General features: G+C 34.3%; 1 protein-coding gene across 1 annotated transcript; it reads right to left on the bottom strand.

Moving 5' to 3' along the window:
- Positions 1-4,158: 4,158 nt before the first annotated feature.
- On the bottom strand, positions 4,159-7,067 carry LOC115877239 (PBAN-type neuropeptides-like). The gene is made up of 3 exons (XM_030893393.1): positions 6,755-7,067; positions 4,698-4,901; positions 4,159-4,444 (listed from the first exon to the last, which is right to left on the bottom strand). Exons 1-3 carry the CDS (start codon positions 6,810-6,812, stop codon positions 4,254-4,256), a joined length of 453 nt encoding a protein of 150 aa, XP_030749253.1. The 5' UTR covers positions 6,813-7,067; the 3' UTR covers positions 4,159-4,253.
- Between the last annotated feature and the right edge of the window lie 10,082 nt (positions 7,068-17,149).

Raw genomic sequence — 17,149 nt, 5'->3', positions numbered from 1 at the left:
CGCGGAAACAATTTTTCGACTGCGAATAAATTATTCCCATTTTACTAAAAAAAAAATTCAAGAAAATTTTTAAAACTTCTTTAATTTTAAGGCCCATTAGTATTTTTCAAAGTAGAAACAATACATTTATCAATAAAGTTGTTTGCGTTTAACTTTTTTGCCTTGGATAACGAGTTACAGAGTCGGTTAAAGTGTTTCAATAATTATGATCTTCAAACATCCTCCACACTTAAATACTTTTGTTTTGTTTTCCTTCACTGCCATCTGACATATGTCTCTAACTAAATCATAAAAGTAATATTTTTACTATAATTATCCCAACTTAGGATAAAACACGACTTAGACGCCATATTAGTTGTGTATTTCTGTGAATTAGGATTTTAAAGAACGTTGCAGTTTGTACTAAATTAGGCTTCTAGCCAACGTCGGTATCCAACGTCGTTTCGATCCAAAAATTATTCTCCAAACTAGTGCAGACTAGGGTTGGCACGAGGTTGTGCCGACGTTGCGCCCCGACGTTTGGTCGCGTGACACAACGTTGTCCCGACGTCCAAATGCTGCTTGGGAAGACGTGTAATTGCATATGTTAAAAACATATACATAAAAGTATGGAAACTTTTTACTTTTTAAAATATCACAGAAAATATTGCTATGCTTAAACTTTCAGGAATATAAATGAACAGCTTATCAGCAAATAAAAGTATTCCAAAAATTACACAGCGAAAAAAATCTGTTTAGCAGTTTTTGTAGGGGAACAATAGATTTCGTGTAACCAAAAGTATGGAAACCATAAATAAATACATTAAAATTATTTAGTTTAAGCTGATAAACGGTACGATTTGCTTCAGATAAATATAAACATCATGCCCAAGTCTAAATGTTTCTCTACGGATTTAAAAAATAAAATAGTTGAATTATACAAGAGCGGTTATAAACAAATTCAAATAAGTAAAAATTTAAACATTTTAAAAGGCACCGTTTCGAAAATAATTCGTAAATTTAATAAAACAGGGAACGTTTCAACAGCTTTTAAGTCAGGAAGACCAAGAAAGTTGTGCAACAGGACAATGAAAGTAACGAAGAGAATATCAATGGGAGATCCAAGAAAAACATCCACAGACATTTCTCGAGAAATGGGTGAAAGGGGAATATCGGTGTCTGCACGCATGGTGAGAAGAAGGTTGGATGACATGGGACTTTTTGGAAGAGTCGCGGTGAAGAAACCACTAATATCAAAGAAAAATAGGATGGCCCGCTTTAAATTTGCTCAAGATCATCTCACCTGGTCTTATCAGAAATGGAATGTACTGTTTAGCGACGAAAGCAAGTTTCAACTGTTTGGTGGTGACGGGAGACGTTATATCCGAAGACCAAAAGGTACACGGTACAGCCATAAGTACCAGATGCTCACAGTAAAACATGGGGGTGGGAGTATAATGGTGTGGGGGTGTTTTTCTCGCTCAGGTGTTGGTCCTCTCGCTCAGGTTGGATAATGGACCGTTTTTTGTACAAAGACATATTGGATAATAATATGCTGCCTCATGCTGATGAAGAAATGCCACTCAGATGGTTGTTCCAGCAAGACAATGATCCCAAGCACAAATCTCAGTTTGTTCAAAATTGGTTAAATGAACATAATGTTCCACTAATGGATTGGCCCTCACAGTCTCCGGATCTTAACGCCATAGAAAATTTATGGGACCATTTGGATAGGAAAATTCGAAGCCATTCTATTTCAAATAAAAATGAATTATGGGAAGTGCTAAAAACTGAATGGGCGGCCATTTCCAGTAAAGATTGTACGAGATTGATCGATTCGATGCCACGAAGATGTAGAGAAGTAATTAATTCAAAGGGATATTCCACTAAATATTAGTAATTTTTATATTATCTTGAATTTTAATAAACATTCTTCTTAAGTTTCCATACTTTTGACCAAGAAAATATTCATAATTTTTTATATATTTTTTGATAGCTGTAATTTTTTATTTAAATGTATTAGGTTTTGTAGGAAATTATTTGCAGGTCACGATTATACAAGTCGTTTTATTTCATATTTTAATTTCTCAGCATAAATGACAAATTAAAAAAGTTTCCATACTTTTGTCCACCACTGTAGGTAAGTTTTATAGCAGATAAAAAAATTAAAGAAACTCAAATCAGAGTTTAAAAACTATATCACAAATCAATTGGAGGAAATAATACGAAAAATTTACGAAAAAATGTATTTTTTCTCACTTCAAGCTTTTTGTTTTTGTCTAAAAATATCTACTTCGTTTTATAAGATATTTCTTAGTTTTAGGGACCTAAAGTGAAACATTCCCATAAAATATTTAAAAAACAAAGTAAAAATCAAAAACAGTATCCACCACAATTTCCTGTGGTAATTACGCCGCTCCGGCTGTGGCAATAGACAAGGCCGAATCCATCGTCGTCACCTTGTATTATATCGAGGATCTGCCGACTTAATAGATTCCCGTGAACTAGTCTTTTAATAGTTCCTCTATGTCCGGATCCGATAACATACGGCTGGCACTCCTCACGCTAGCATCACTCACGCTGACTGATCCATACGTAAACTAGTCTTTTATTTAGTTCCTCTTGTTCCTTTAGGTCCGGATCTGATAACATACGGCATAAGGCTGGCACTCCCCACCATTAGTTTAGTTCCTCTAAGAAGTGTCTAGCCCTAGCAGTCAACTATTAAGCTTGACCAATCAGATGCAAGAAATGATACCGACTTGGAAGTTTTATTGTGCGTGGAAGAGAACGATGGAAAGATCAGCACAAGGAAACTTGAGGATGAAATATGAATAGATCACACTACAGCGTTTCGAATTTTGAAACGACATAAATACTATTCCTTCAAATATGAAAAGCACCAAGAGCTACGAGATGGGGACGAAATACGGCGACAGGCGTTTTGTTTTGATATGATGGAAAGAGCAAACACGGGTAGGGAATTTTTAAAAAAACATATGTTTCACTGACGAATGCACGTTTACCTTAAATAATGAACCCAATGTTCAAAATTATAGATATCGGAACCAAGAAAACCAACACAGGTTTGTCGAAACAAAGACGCAATATCCACAGAAAGTAAATGTTTGGGCAGGGATATTCGGACACAATATTATCGGGCCATTATTTCTTACGCGAAATTTAAATGCAGAATATTATTTGGAACTACTCGAAAATCATATTTTACCTGCTTTACATGATACCGCTAGGGAAAATCAGGAAGTTTGGTACCAAATGGATGGCTGCCCGGCACATAGTACCCTGGCTGTTCGGGAATATTTAGACAATAGTTTTAACGCAAACGTTATTGGCCTAAATCATACAGTAAATTGACTAGCAAGGTCTCCTGATATTTCGCCAAATGATTTCTTTCTCTGGGGCCATTTAAAAAACAGGATATGCAAGGATAAAAAATACCCAAATCTAGACGAGTTAAAAATGCTATTTCTGCTGAATGCAATAGAATTTCAGTTTACCAACTAGCGAATGTAAGAAGAGAATTTTATGATCGCCTGGGTTATTGTCTAGCAGTCGATGGAGAAATAGTTGAACATCTTCTTAAATCCTAAAGTTATAACAATTTAATAGTACCTAAATTAATAAGTTATTGAATATTGTAATAATACTATAATTAACCTTGTAATTGATTAATTTATTTTACTTTAATTTAAGATTTCCGATGTAGGAATGAGTTTTCAACATAGGTTTTCAATAATAATAAAGCACTAAATAGGTAGATTTCTGAAATGACAACTTCATTTGACAGTTATCTTTTACCTTGACTGGTGCTCATAAGTAAATACAGGGCCATAAGAAAGGAGAAATATTTAAAAAGAAATCGGCGATAACTCGTAAACGAGCTAATCAAAAATATCTAAAGTTATTCTTTTGAATGTGGGTTTTAGTGCTCCTCAATAAACCTAAATAGAATTATTCTCTAAAATAATCAGGGAAGTCAATAATTGACCCCATTAAAATTTACATGGAATTTCCTATGTCCCGTCCGACGATGCAACACCCGGTATAATAGACCGTTGGATGATTCCAGGTTGCGGATGGAGTTTAGGATTTTTTTACTTTACTCGATAAGGATTTGTCGGGTAAACGAGTAGTTAATAATAGAGAAAATATGTTTTTATTAGAAGTCTTTATTAAAGTTTCATAAGAATATGAGTTAACATATAAGTCGTTATCAATTTTATTGGCAATGGGTAGTATCATGTCTTTTAATATCATTCAAGTTCTCTGCCCAAACGGGGGAAAAACAAAGAAAAATTACTTCTCCCTAAACGGGGAGTATAAGGGTTCGTGTTCCTTGTGGACAGTGGTTCCCCTTCGCTAAATTCCGAGTCGTCCAGCCATTTTGGTACTGCTTCTGCTGATTCTCTTCCTAGTCTTGGAATGAAGTCGCGTTGCTTGGAAGCTAAAAAAGAACAAATTTATTAAAGCCTTGGCTTTATGGATAAAGATTTTTGTCAAGAAATATTCTAAAAATTGAGATATTTGAAAAGCTATAAAGACGGGTTCTCACGTGTCAGTCTCACTGAAGCAGTTTGACTGATTCAGAGTTAGTATACTGAACGAATAATAAACTATATAAAATAAAAAAAAGGTTAATTTAAATATTAATATAGTTTTAATCAGAATTAAATGTGCTCTCTGTAAAAAATAGATACCTTCGCTCATGGACATAACCAGAACAGGTCCATTTCTTAAAATGTCCATAAGACCACCAGATTGGTCCCTATCGTTTCTGTAGCCCCTGTTCTCTTGGTTTCTCTTTTTTCTACCAATTCTTGGTCCAAACCACATCGGAGATGCTTCCTTCTCATTGTGGAGATTTAATGTTGTTGGATCTGAAGATTCTGTTCGTTCTATGACTGGGGTAAAAAATGAGACGAGATTTTATATACAGGGCCCGTCAATAGTGCGTCGGGCATCTGTAGCTCCAAGAATAAAACCTTGAGATTTTTGTTTAAATGCAAACCTATATATAAGGATGTATTGCAGGAAAATATTTAACTTCTATAGAGTGGCTCAAAAAACTGTGTAGTGGATCGTGATGATTTTTTTAAATGGAACACCCTGTATATTATTGCATTTTTGGCTTCCTTTCAGATCACTTTACATAATCGTAAGATATCAGTAAATAGATATTAATAAATAAACAAGGTATTAATAAATAAACAGATATTAATAAATAAACAAAAAATATATATTTTTCGGTATTTTTTAAAAAAATTACTAAAAGTATAAAAAATGTCCTGAAACCAACACTATATTAGATATTTACTGTAGATGGCCTATACTTACTTTGCTATAAATATAGTAATCGTAAATCATACAGGGTGTTCCAAATTCTACGCCAAACTTTCTAAAATATAAAATAACTTTTCTTGTTTTTTTTTTAAATGGAACACACTGTATATTATTTTTTCAGTAGATGTAGAATTAAAAAATGAACATTTTTTATATTTAGAGTATTTCAAAATTTTTAACGGTTCCGCAGATATTCGCAGTTTTATATTTCATGTGGCATTTTCTACAATAAATTTTTATCAAAGCCACCCCATGATTTTTCTCTCGTATTTTACCGTTGAAAAAGATGAAATAATATTGCGTGTATCTGCAAAACCATTAAATATTTTTAAAATACTTTAAATACAAAAAATGTTCATTTTTTAACTCTCCATCTAATAAAAAAATAATATACCCAACACCCTGCATTTAAGAAAAATCATCCCGATCCACTCATACCTTTTTGAGCTCGATGCTATAGAAGTTAAAATATTTTCCTGAAATACATCCTCGTACATACTTTAGGTTTGTACTTAAACAAAATTCTCAAGATTTTTATTCTAGGAGCTGCATATACCCGACGCACTATCGCCCAACCCTGTATATTAATCAAAAAGGCTGTAAAATGGTCAAATAAGATATAAAACATTAGCAAGAAACAAGGATAGCAGAAATAATTCAAAATAACAAATGATTCATAGAAATAAAAATAAAAATTCTGTTTTCTAAAATGGAAATGCGGATTGTAGATTTTTCGTAGCAGTGAATCACCCTGTATATATCTCAAAATTTACCTATAAGGATAGCTAAGAGCATGAAAGGATTTAAATATTAAAAAAAATGAAAAAGAAATCTATAAAAAAAAATCCAAACAGTATTAAAAAACGAAGCAACGAAATTTATGACAAAAGGGAGAAACACCAAAACAAACAAAAAATTAACTAAGAAATTACAAACAAAATTCTTCTGGACAAAAAAGAATTTCAATTTTTGTAAAAGAACTAGAATAGAATTATACAAGTATGTATACAGGGTGTCCCAGAAATAAGTGCAAGTACTTTAAGGGGTGGTAGATCTCGATAAAAGAAACATATTTTCTCTTTATCGTTTTTCAAATAAGTCCAAAATAATGGAGTTATTTTACTTTGAAAATTTAAAAAAAAATATATTTTTTGCTAAAATTTTGAGAACCACTGGATCTTTTCTGGATTTTCTTTCTTGTAAGTTTAAACTAATACCTATGTTGGTTGCCATAGTATCCATAAATTATGTTTTTTTTTATCACCAAAAACGGGTAGAAGAAATAATTCAAAATAACAAAGAATTAAAATGATATAGAACAATCTAAAATACGAATTATGTTTTCGAAGGTAAAAAACCTAATAAAGATTTTTATCTCAACGCTGGATCACCCTGGATATATCTCAAAACTTACCAGAGTACAAGAGGACTGCAAGAAGCACGAAGGAATTGGTAAGTGTGACTCTGCCCATGTTTGCGACGCGCTTCTGACCAAAAGCCACCCCTTCAAAAGAATTTATACACAATTCGCCATGGACGTCGCACGAAGGATTAAGTCTGCTTCGATTACGTGTAGGTGAGATGGACAGTTGACTCCGCGGGAGTTTGATTTATTTCACTTGGATTTGGTTAATCCTCTTCACATGGAGAGAGTAGAGGGTAAACATTCGCTTTCTATCTTGGCAGTGGCGTAGCTATACCTCCTCTAACCCCTCTTGTAGATTGTGTGAAGGGACTAAGTTAATCACCGCGACCTTATAAAAATATTCTGCCGTCGGCAGTTAAAAGGTGGCCAATGAATTTTTTTCAATTTTGAGATTTTTGCATTTTCAGACTAAAAAAAAACAACGGTTTATTGTACAAAAAGCCAGAACAGCTTCATCGACAAAGCAAAACAAAAAAAGCACAAAAACAAATATACAAATAATAAAAAAAATGTCATACAATACAAATCAATTAAAAAAAAAATTACGTCATAAAATTACAAATAAAACATATATGGACATTGCAGAACACAGGCGTATCTAGAAAATTTTACAAAAGCAAAAACTGTAAATGGATAAAATCATGTTATAATAACATAAAATCAAGAGTTATAAAATATTAAATACTAGACCTTTAACCAGTCTGTGAGAGTATCAAAATATTAAAATTAAAATTTTAAATTGTTCATGATTAAACATCAACAAAAAAGTCGTTGACCGCATATGGGGCTCTCTCCAGTAAGTATGATTTCAGAGCTTTGCGAAATGCGGGAAAGAATGAAAGTGACTTGATATTCGAAGGCAAATGATTGTACATTTTCTTGGCATTGTACAGTATTGAGCCCTTAACTAGTTCTGAGCTCGGGGTTGGCAGATAAATATCGTGCACCGCATTCCTAAGTGGATAGTTGTGAGAAGGCCTTTCCGGAGTAGAGAATATGTGCTTGCGGATTAAGCAAACGGATTCAAAAATGAATAAGGAAGGAAGAGTCAGTATTTTGAAATTTTTAAAGAAATTCTGGCAGTGAGTTCTACTGTTTAGTCCCAATAAGTATCGAACTGCTCTCTTTTGAAGTTTGAAAATACGATCAAATTTTGTCGCGCAGCAAGTACCCCAGAATGGAAGGGCATAACGAAGATGCGACTCAAAAAGGGCATAATAGACCATTCTGAGGTTGATGAGTTAAGTTCCTTAGACACTGATCTTAGCGCAAAACAGGCAGAGCTTAGTTTCTTTGATAAGGCTTCGATGTGCAAGTCCCATTTTAAAGAGTTGTCCACAACAAGTCCTAAGAATCTCGAGTCCACGACGTCAATAGTGGTGTTATTAAGTACAAAAGGTTGTATAGTACTTTTATATGACAAAACTTTAGTTTTTGAAAGGTTGAGGCATAGGAGATTAGAATCGCACCAAGATTTAATGGTGCGTAAGTCACTGGATATAGTATCATATAGTGCCGTAACATCTGGGCCGCTCCAAGTGAAACTAGTATCGTCCGCAAAGAGGCAGATGTTACCGCTAATGTCTAGATTTGCAATGTCGTTGATAAACAGCAGAAATAAAATAGGGCCAAGTACTGAACCCTGAGGGACACCACATTTTATAGGCTTACAAGAAGACATAGACGTATCAATCCTCACAAGCTGCCTTCTGTTGCCAAGATACGACTTAAGCCATTCGAGCGGCACTCCCCTGAATCCATAGTATTGGAATTTGTTAATTAAGATATTATGATTTACACAGTCGAAAGCCTTAGATGCGACCCTACTCTATCTAAATATACAAAAATATTTTACAAAAATTGTTTTTAAGACATTTGAAATTTTAAAAAGCGGCAAGTAACATAACGTCACCATTTTGGAAGCAAAAAAGCGGCAAGTGTAAATATTTAAGTTAAAAGGCGTTGCATTATTGCAAATATATCATTTATATTTACAAAATAATTGCCTAATGATGCATATTTTGTAGGAATAAGGCGGCATAAAACTTGAAGTTATAAGGCGGCATTGTTTAATACCACCCTATCGTTAAATAAGATCGTGAAATACGTCACAAAACTTGTAGTAAAAAAGCGGTATGTGACTATCGCGCCTTTTTTAACGGTCAAAATCACTACGCGGACGTAAATTTGGTAGCAAAAAGGCGGTATATTTCGCGAGAGTATGAATTAGTCGATTGCGAATCCAAGCACGCATCGCATTTTTAAAGAACTTACATAAAATTAATAATAATAATTTATTGTAATAATAGTTGGCTTTTGTACAAAGGTAAATTACAGTTGAGGGTTGGAACCTTTGGTGTTACACAGCAAAATAAAAACACTAAATCACCACAATACACCAAAACACTTTTATTTTACACTGGACGCGCGTTTCGCTAACCATGTTAGCATCATCAGCAGATGATTATAAACTAAAGTACAATCTACAAGTTGAGCGTTTATATACTCGGCACCGAGTGGGCGTGAGTGGGCGTGGCAAAATCTAGCCAACCGAGTCAGAGCCAACTGAGCGTAACAGTTAGATTTCCGCCACTAGAGTAGTAGGAACAAAGAACTTGAAGGAATTGGACCGTTGACTCTGTTCATACTATCTTTACATTTATTAATTCTGATGCTTTCATATGCATCTAATTGCCTGTAATTTGAGACTTGTTTAATTAATTTTAAATTATTAAGATCTATACAATGTTCATTATCAACAATATGTTCGGCAACGCAAGATTTATCCGGTCTACCATATCTTATCTGAGCTAAATGTTCTTTAAATCTAGTTAATATTGATCTTCTAGTTTGCCCAACATATTTCTGATTACAATCTTTACAAGAAATTTCATAAATACCCGACCTTTCTATTGGAGGTGTTTCATCTTTTCGATTACCTAATAATTGTTGTAATTTATTATTAGCACTATACACAAATTTATAATCGACATTCTTAAAAATTCCTTTTAGACCACGGGATAACTCTCTATCAAACGGTACCGAAAAATATTTAGACGTATCTTTCTCCACTTGAAAAGTCGAATTTTCAGAAATTATTAACCTATACCTACGTTTTCTAATTAATTTATCAACTAGCGAAGGAGAATATCCATTACACTCAGCTACATTCCTAATGTAATCTCTTTCTATTTCATATCTTTCGTTGGAAAGTGGGAAACTAAGTAACCAAAAACCAAACTAATAATAATTAGAATTAGTTAAATTTATTAATAATTAAGTCCTATTAAGTATCATTGACGGCACGTCAAAGGTTTTGTAGTTAAAAGGCGGCATTTGAACAGTTTTTTGTCGCTTGCCGCCTTTTAACTTCAACTTCTTACTGAATTCAATACAGAAAACGAGACAAGAAAGAATATTTTTTTAAACAGAACTTGCTCTATTGTCTAAAAATGCCTATAAATAACTACAGTATTCCAATTAGTGTTGAACAATAAAATCGAATGTATATATTTATATTAGTGAAGTATAACATTGAAAAAGTTTTTGCCATTTTCCTCAAAACTATTGTTAGGTCACTTGCCGCCTTTAAACTGCCGGCGGCATACGGCAGTATTGTGTCAGCATTTCTTGAGTTATAACTCATTATACAGCCTCAGGGCTTTGACAAGGACGGTTTGGTCTTCGATATCAGTCGTACCAAAATTTATGGCACGAATGGTTGTCGTCTTGGCATACTCAGTGATGAGATGTTCTGGTGTTTCTCCATTTTCCCCACATAATCTTCATTCTCCGTGTTCATTGAAGAGACAGTGTCCTGTTAAACACCCTGTGACAATCCGAAGATTGTCCTTACACAAATCAATGGTCTACAAATCAACGGACCGTTGGAAGATTCCCATTCTCTAGGTTACGGATGGAGTCTTCCAAGTTCTTGATTTCTGCTTTAAGTTGGTTTACTTGGGAAGCAGAACGGCTCTGGTTCAGTTAGTGGGCAGTGTCCGCTCCTTTACTAGCTAGATCGTTTGCTTTTTCATTACCTTCATCTTATACCCCTTGGTGTGCTGGCACCCAGAATAGGATAACTTTATTTTCTTTGCCAAATTTGTTCAGCTTCTCTAGGCATTCTTTGACCAACTTCGAATTGATGGTTACTGAGTTGATCGCTTTTAATGCTGCTTGACTATCGGATAGATTAGATGGCTATTTCTTGTTTCCGAAAGTTCCTATCTTAGATAAGTTGTACGCATCTTTCGATAGCGTCGATTTCTTCCTGAAAGATGCTGGGGTAGGTGCCCATAGGTTCAAAGTATTTAGTTTTCGGCCCAAATACTCCTATGTCTATTCATGCTTTGGTTTTGGAAGCATCAGTACGTTATGGAATGGTCTCTTACCTTATGAGCAAACCGAGCGTTCCTCTCTTCCAATCGTTTTTATTGCTCAATACTATAGTGAGGTGTGTCTTAGGGTACGTTTATGTTGGAGCTGCGATAAACAATAAAAGCAGTGAATTAGCGCTGCTCTTATCGTTGCTCAACTGCCAACCGTGTCTCGACGCGTTGCTCCAATATAAACACATACATATAAATTAATATAAAAATATTCTTTCCTTCGCTACTATCGCTGCTCTTATCGTTTATCGCCGCTTCAACATAAATGCACCCTTATACTTCATCCATTGGAAGTTGGAGGAGTGGAATTTTTCTTTTTAGGGTATTCGAAGCTCCTGAGCTGACAATTCTTCCTGTAAACTTTGGCTTTAAAAGTATTGTTAATTTGTAATACATGGAGCCCAATGTCGAATGTCCCGCGGGATCCAAAAATTTCCAGTTACGCCACTGTATCCTCGCCAGAGTCTGGAGCGACAGTGATATGTCTGATGAATTTACATTTGGTCTGGATCGAGGACAAAAACATTTGTCAGAACATAGTCTAATATATCTAGTTGATTTTCGCAAACATCTTTATTTTTTGTCAGCTTTTATTAATATGGAATTTTTGAAATGATCACTTTGTATTTTCTCGTAAAAAACTAACAGAAGCATGTTTAACCACAATTAAAGTTACTGACGTGTAGTTTTCAGATTTTTCTCTATACTTGTAGTATCAGACGGTATTACTTGCTAACTTTCATAGCTCTAGGTCAACGGAAAACACTCTATAAATTTTGATTCCCTTCATAGTGTCGAAATATACGTTTTTTGAGGCATAAACGGCCGTATCTTTTTTTCACGTTAACTTAAAAGTCTGATTTTTTCACAGCTTCAAGAGACTGTAGACCTGAGTATATGGTTTGAATTAATGGTTAATAATGGTTGATATGACTCCATATCTCCACGCGTGTTCATATTTAACATTAATTAACATATGACCATTAATATTAAGATATTATAACAGTAAATTAACATATAAAGAAAATACGAGATAAAATAATAATTTTAGTGTGGAATCTTGAAATCTTTTTTATTACATCTCTAAATATTAATATCTTATTACACTCTACAAGCTATTATATTTACTTAAACCTAAAAAGTAATCTCCAATATTACTTCGAATTGATTCCAAAGACCAGATATATCAAATTCAATAATATCTATTTTTGTTTTTAATACAATTATTACGGTTTATCCAGAAAAAAAATGTTATTGTAATCTCCAATTACTAAGAATAACAGAGATACTGATGATACCTACCTGTTTAAGGTATTAGTTCCATTAACAATCGAAATCGTTAATAGAATCACTTTTATAGATAAAATTCACGTCACGTATGTTTTATTTAAATAATTATTTAACGGGTTTCTACAAAATCATTTAGCATAGACGCGAAGCTACGGGTGGAGTTCGATTTTTTCTATTTTTTTTTGAGAAGTTGAACAAATTTGACAAAGAAAATAAAGTCCTCCTATTCTGGGTGCCCATAAACGAATAGAAGGTAATGTAAAAGGGAACGATCTACATACATACTGCCATTACTCGCTCACGAGTATTTGACACGCATCAGAAGATGGTCACACAAGGCGTTGTCTTTCATGAGCTTTTCTGTGACTGAAAAGCTCGATACGTGATGTTATCTGACTACCACACTCCGGACATTCAAAAATCTCATTGCTTTGTTGCCTCTTTACTTTTTGGTTGTCGCTGTTCACTGAGTTTACAATTCTTCTCCATCGAGTTCTATTGTGAGCTGCGCCTTCCCACTCATTCTGCATATTTGTCCAGTCGGCCTCCTCTTATCGTCTACAAGCTCACCGTAAAGAAGAGATTTTGGTATGCGGTTTTCTTGCATTCTGCATACGTGACCAGCCCATCTTAAGCGGGATTTTGTAACCATGACTCCAATACTCTCGCAGTTAGCTTTTTCAAGGACCGATACGTTTGAGACACGATGGAACCATCAGATTCTTAAGAGTTGCCTAAGGTGTCTCTGTTGCAACTTGTTTAATGCGTTCATGTGTCGGCGGTACGGCACCCAGGTTTCGCTCCCAAGTAACATGGTGGGGATTATAATTGCTCGGTACACTGCAAGTTTCGTTTTTGTACCCAAGTCATCATTATAGAAAACCCTATCTTTTAATTTCCAGAATGCTCTTGAGGCGCTGCTAATCCTGTGCTGAATTCGATATTGGCCTCTTCGGAAATCAAACTGCCGAGGTAATTAAATTCCGCTACATATTCAAGCGGAACGATTTAGCTAGATAAAGAGCGAACACTCCACTATTGGACCAAAACCGTTCAGATTCCCAAGTGGAAACCATCTTAACCCTCTGGCAGGCGCATACATTCGAATTACACGACCGTATTCCGTACCGTATTTATATTTTTTCACTATTCTATAAATTAAAAGTTTATTGTAAAATTTAGCATGCTAAACAGTAACAAGCAACATTTTTAATACATATTTACTTTATTAACACATTAACCTAGGGTTGCCAACTAACAGAGGCACAGGTGAAACATTTTTAACACCACAAACACCAAAAAGTTACGTCAACGGTATTTTTTTTTTTTGAATTTAGAATGAGTGGGAGGGGGGCTAATCACTTCGACCTTACAGATCCATTGTGTCCCCCTTTCTTGAATCATAACTCATCATACAGTCCCAGACAGACAAAAGCCAGTATCTGGGACGGTTTTATAGAGGGTAGTTCTCCATCTCCAATATCAGTCGTACCAAAATTCATGGCACGAATGGTTGTCGTCTCGGCGCACTCAGTGATGAGGTGTACTGGTGAGAAGAAACGGCGAATGCAGATTCTGTGGGGAAGATTTTCCCCACAGAATCTGCATTCGCCGTTTCTTCTTAGTTTCAATCTACTGAGGTGTTCATTGAGGAGACAGTGTCCTGTTAAAAACCCCGTGAAAATCCGAAGATTGTTCTTACTCAGACCCAGGAAGATCTGTGATTTTTCTTGATCATAAGCCCTCAGAAACTTCTTCGAGTGTCTTAGACCATTGCAAGATTTCCATTCCAGGTTGCGGATGGAATCTTCCAAGTTCTTGAGTTCCGCCTTGAGTTGGTTACCACTTGGAAAGCAGAACGGTTCTGGTCCAGTTAGTGGAGTGTTCGCTCCTTTCCTAGCTAGATTATTTGCTTTTCATTGCCTTCTATCCCTTGGTGAGCAGGCACCCAGTGTAGGAGGACTTTGTTTTCTTTGCCTAATTTATTCAGCTTCTCAATGCATTCTTTGAGCAATTTCGAATTGATTGATACTGAGTTGATCGCCTTTAACGCTGCTTGACTATCAGATAAGATGGCTATTTCTTGTTTCCGATAGTTCCTATCTAAGATAAGTTGTACGCATCTCTCGATAGCGTAGATTTCTGCCTGTAGGATACTAGGGTAAGTGCCCATTGGTTCGGAGTAATTAGCTCTCGGCCCAAACACTCCGATCCCTGTTCACGTCAACGGTATACGATTAATGGTTTTTCTTCCTTTCTTAAAAATATTTATACACAAAACTTGTTAAAATAAAACAAGCAATTTTCAACAATTTTTTTTCAAAACATAAGCCGTATTTATTTTTTCATAAGTAAACATAAAATTAGTTAAACATGTTTATCGCTTCCACAAATATTTCTTCATTTTCTTTTCTGTACAAACGAGTGGGAGTAATGAAAGACATAGATTAATAGTTTTTTAAAGTATTGTGGCAATAGAAGAATATTTTTTAGATTTTGAGTTTGGTATGTAAAAAAGAGGACTTTTTCAATACATGAGGGAAAAGAGGACAGTGAGATCAAAAAGAGAACTGTTCTCTGGAGTAGAGAACGGTTGGCGATGACCCTCACAGAACACACTAAAGAAGAACGCTAACTCCCATGCATTTTTTAGTTTCAAAACGGTTTCAAATTTGTAAAGAAATCTGTAATCTGTATTTTGAAGTGGCGCCATCTAGCCACCCAGGAAAGTAACAAATGTAGCGGCAAATTTAAATAGATGCAATTTATTTTTAAGCAAGACGTATTGACTTGTTCGCCAGTTAGAGCCAATCAGATTTCTACAAAATAATGTGTAGTCATCTGATTAGTCCCAAGTTGGCAAACAAGTCAAATGGTAAAAAACAAGGATTTATATATAAAGGTTAAACCAGGTTAAACTATTGTAAAGTGTTAAATGGTTTGCTTATATCATTTTATGTGCATAAAAACCTACAATAAATAATTTATTTTAATTTACAGAAAATTATACCATGAAACATTTTACAGACAAATAAAACAACAGATTTAAAAGTATAATATTTATTATAGTACCAGATTTAAGAACACATAACAAATATCGTTGGAATACAAGAGAAAGTGACGTCCATTAGAAACAATGTTTTATTTACGTGTATTTTTTACATTATGGACTTGAACAATTGTGTAATATCACATTGTGGAATTTATGTACAAAAATATGGAGTTGATCAATATTTTTTTGTAAAAATATATGGCGTTGTAAATATTACATTGTTAAAAAATAAAATTCACAAACATTTGGACTTGGTTAGGTTACCTCACCTCACTTTCTCGGATTATTAAATAAAATTGTTAGATAAATCAAAGACCTTTAACTTAAACCTTACCTTTAATAAAGATCTTAAAAATCAAACACAAAACAAAGTTCAAAAAATTCAAAATACAAAATCACGATTGTAAAATGAAGATTGCAGAAAACACAGCCAAACAACCAGAAAACAGCGAAACGCACATCTCCGTTCAATTGCAAAACACAACTGAAGAGGAAGGAGGAAGCCGGAAACGGAAAACTGATTTGACATACAGAACAATGACAGAAAATAATTAATAGGCCTATTTAGGCAACTATAAAAACAATTTTGTACGCAATTGTTAGGCAACTAGAAAAATTAAAATAAAAATACGCCATCTAGCGCCCCAGGAAATTACTACCCCAAAAAAAGATCGTTCAAGGTCGTATATCTCAGTTGACTGGCCCTGATGACCCTACATTAACCGAACGAAACATTTTTAGTATTCAAAATAAAAAAATAAAACATTGCCAACTCACAAAAACTAAACCAAACCGAACATATTATATCTAATAAACCAAACAGAACCTTTTAAATATAAAAAAAAATATTTTAACCACTGGAAGAAGATGAAACTATTATCTAAATGTTTAGTCTTCTTCTATTAGGTAGATATCTACCGGTAATACAATAAAATTGATTAGTCTATTACTGTAGTTTTTGCGAAAAAAATTGTTGCAATAGTTACAAAAACTAGTAGTTTTATAGGCCTCGCATACATGGCAGAGGGACCAACTCGCTTCTTATTGTCTCTAACTAGTACCTTTAGCTCTGGACCATATTTTTAGCGAAGAAAACTTGGAAATCTCTGAAAAGAATTTGTATACTGGCTCTTTCTGTCATTACTACAGGTTCTACAGGGCGTCCCAGAAATAAGTGCAAATATTTTAACTGGTAGCATAGTTCAACCCCAGAAACAGGCCTATGAAGCTTTTTTTGCGAAACATTTTTCTTGACATTTTCCGGGAAATTTGAAAAAAAAATTTAGTGCCACTTGTTTATTCACCTGAGATTTCTCTACGGTCTATCTAAACCTTGCAGTGTTGCAACCTCCTATGTTATCCACATTCTATATAGTTCTACATTTATAAATTCATAGACAAATTTCTACTCAAAAAATTAGGAATGTTAAATTTAATCTTTTATCAGTGCTCATTATTAATAATTATAGAAAAAAAAACACATTAATTATTTTAGTACTTACCCTTTCAATGAAAACTTAACAAAAACTACCAAAAATTAACTAAAACATTACGTTTATGACGTTTACGAAAATCTTTGTTAAGCCCCGTTCTCAGAACTGCGACTGTCGCCAGCGACACGACAAAAGAACCAATCAGATTTGTACAAAA

The sequence above is a fragment of the Sitophilus oryzae genome, unplaced genomic scaffold (assembly GCF_002938485.1).
Source record: "Sitophilus oryzae breed Bouriz unplaced genomic scaffold, Soryzae_2.0 scaffold_1442_pilon_pilon, whole genome shotgun sequence".
Taxonomy (NCBI): domain Eukaryota; kingdom Metazoa; phylum Arthropoda; class Insecta; order Coleoptera; family Curculionidae; genus Sitophilus; species Sitophilus oryzae.
Note: the sequence above shows the minus strand (reverse complement) of the source record. Positions and strands in the feature narration are given on the sequence as shown.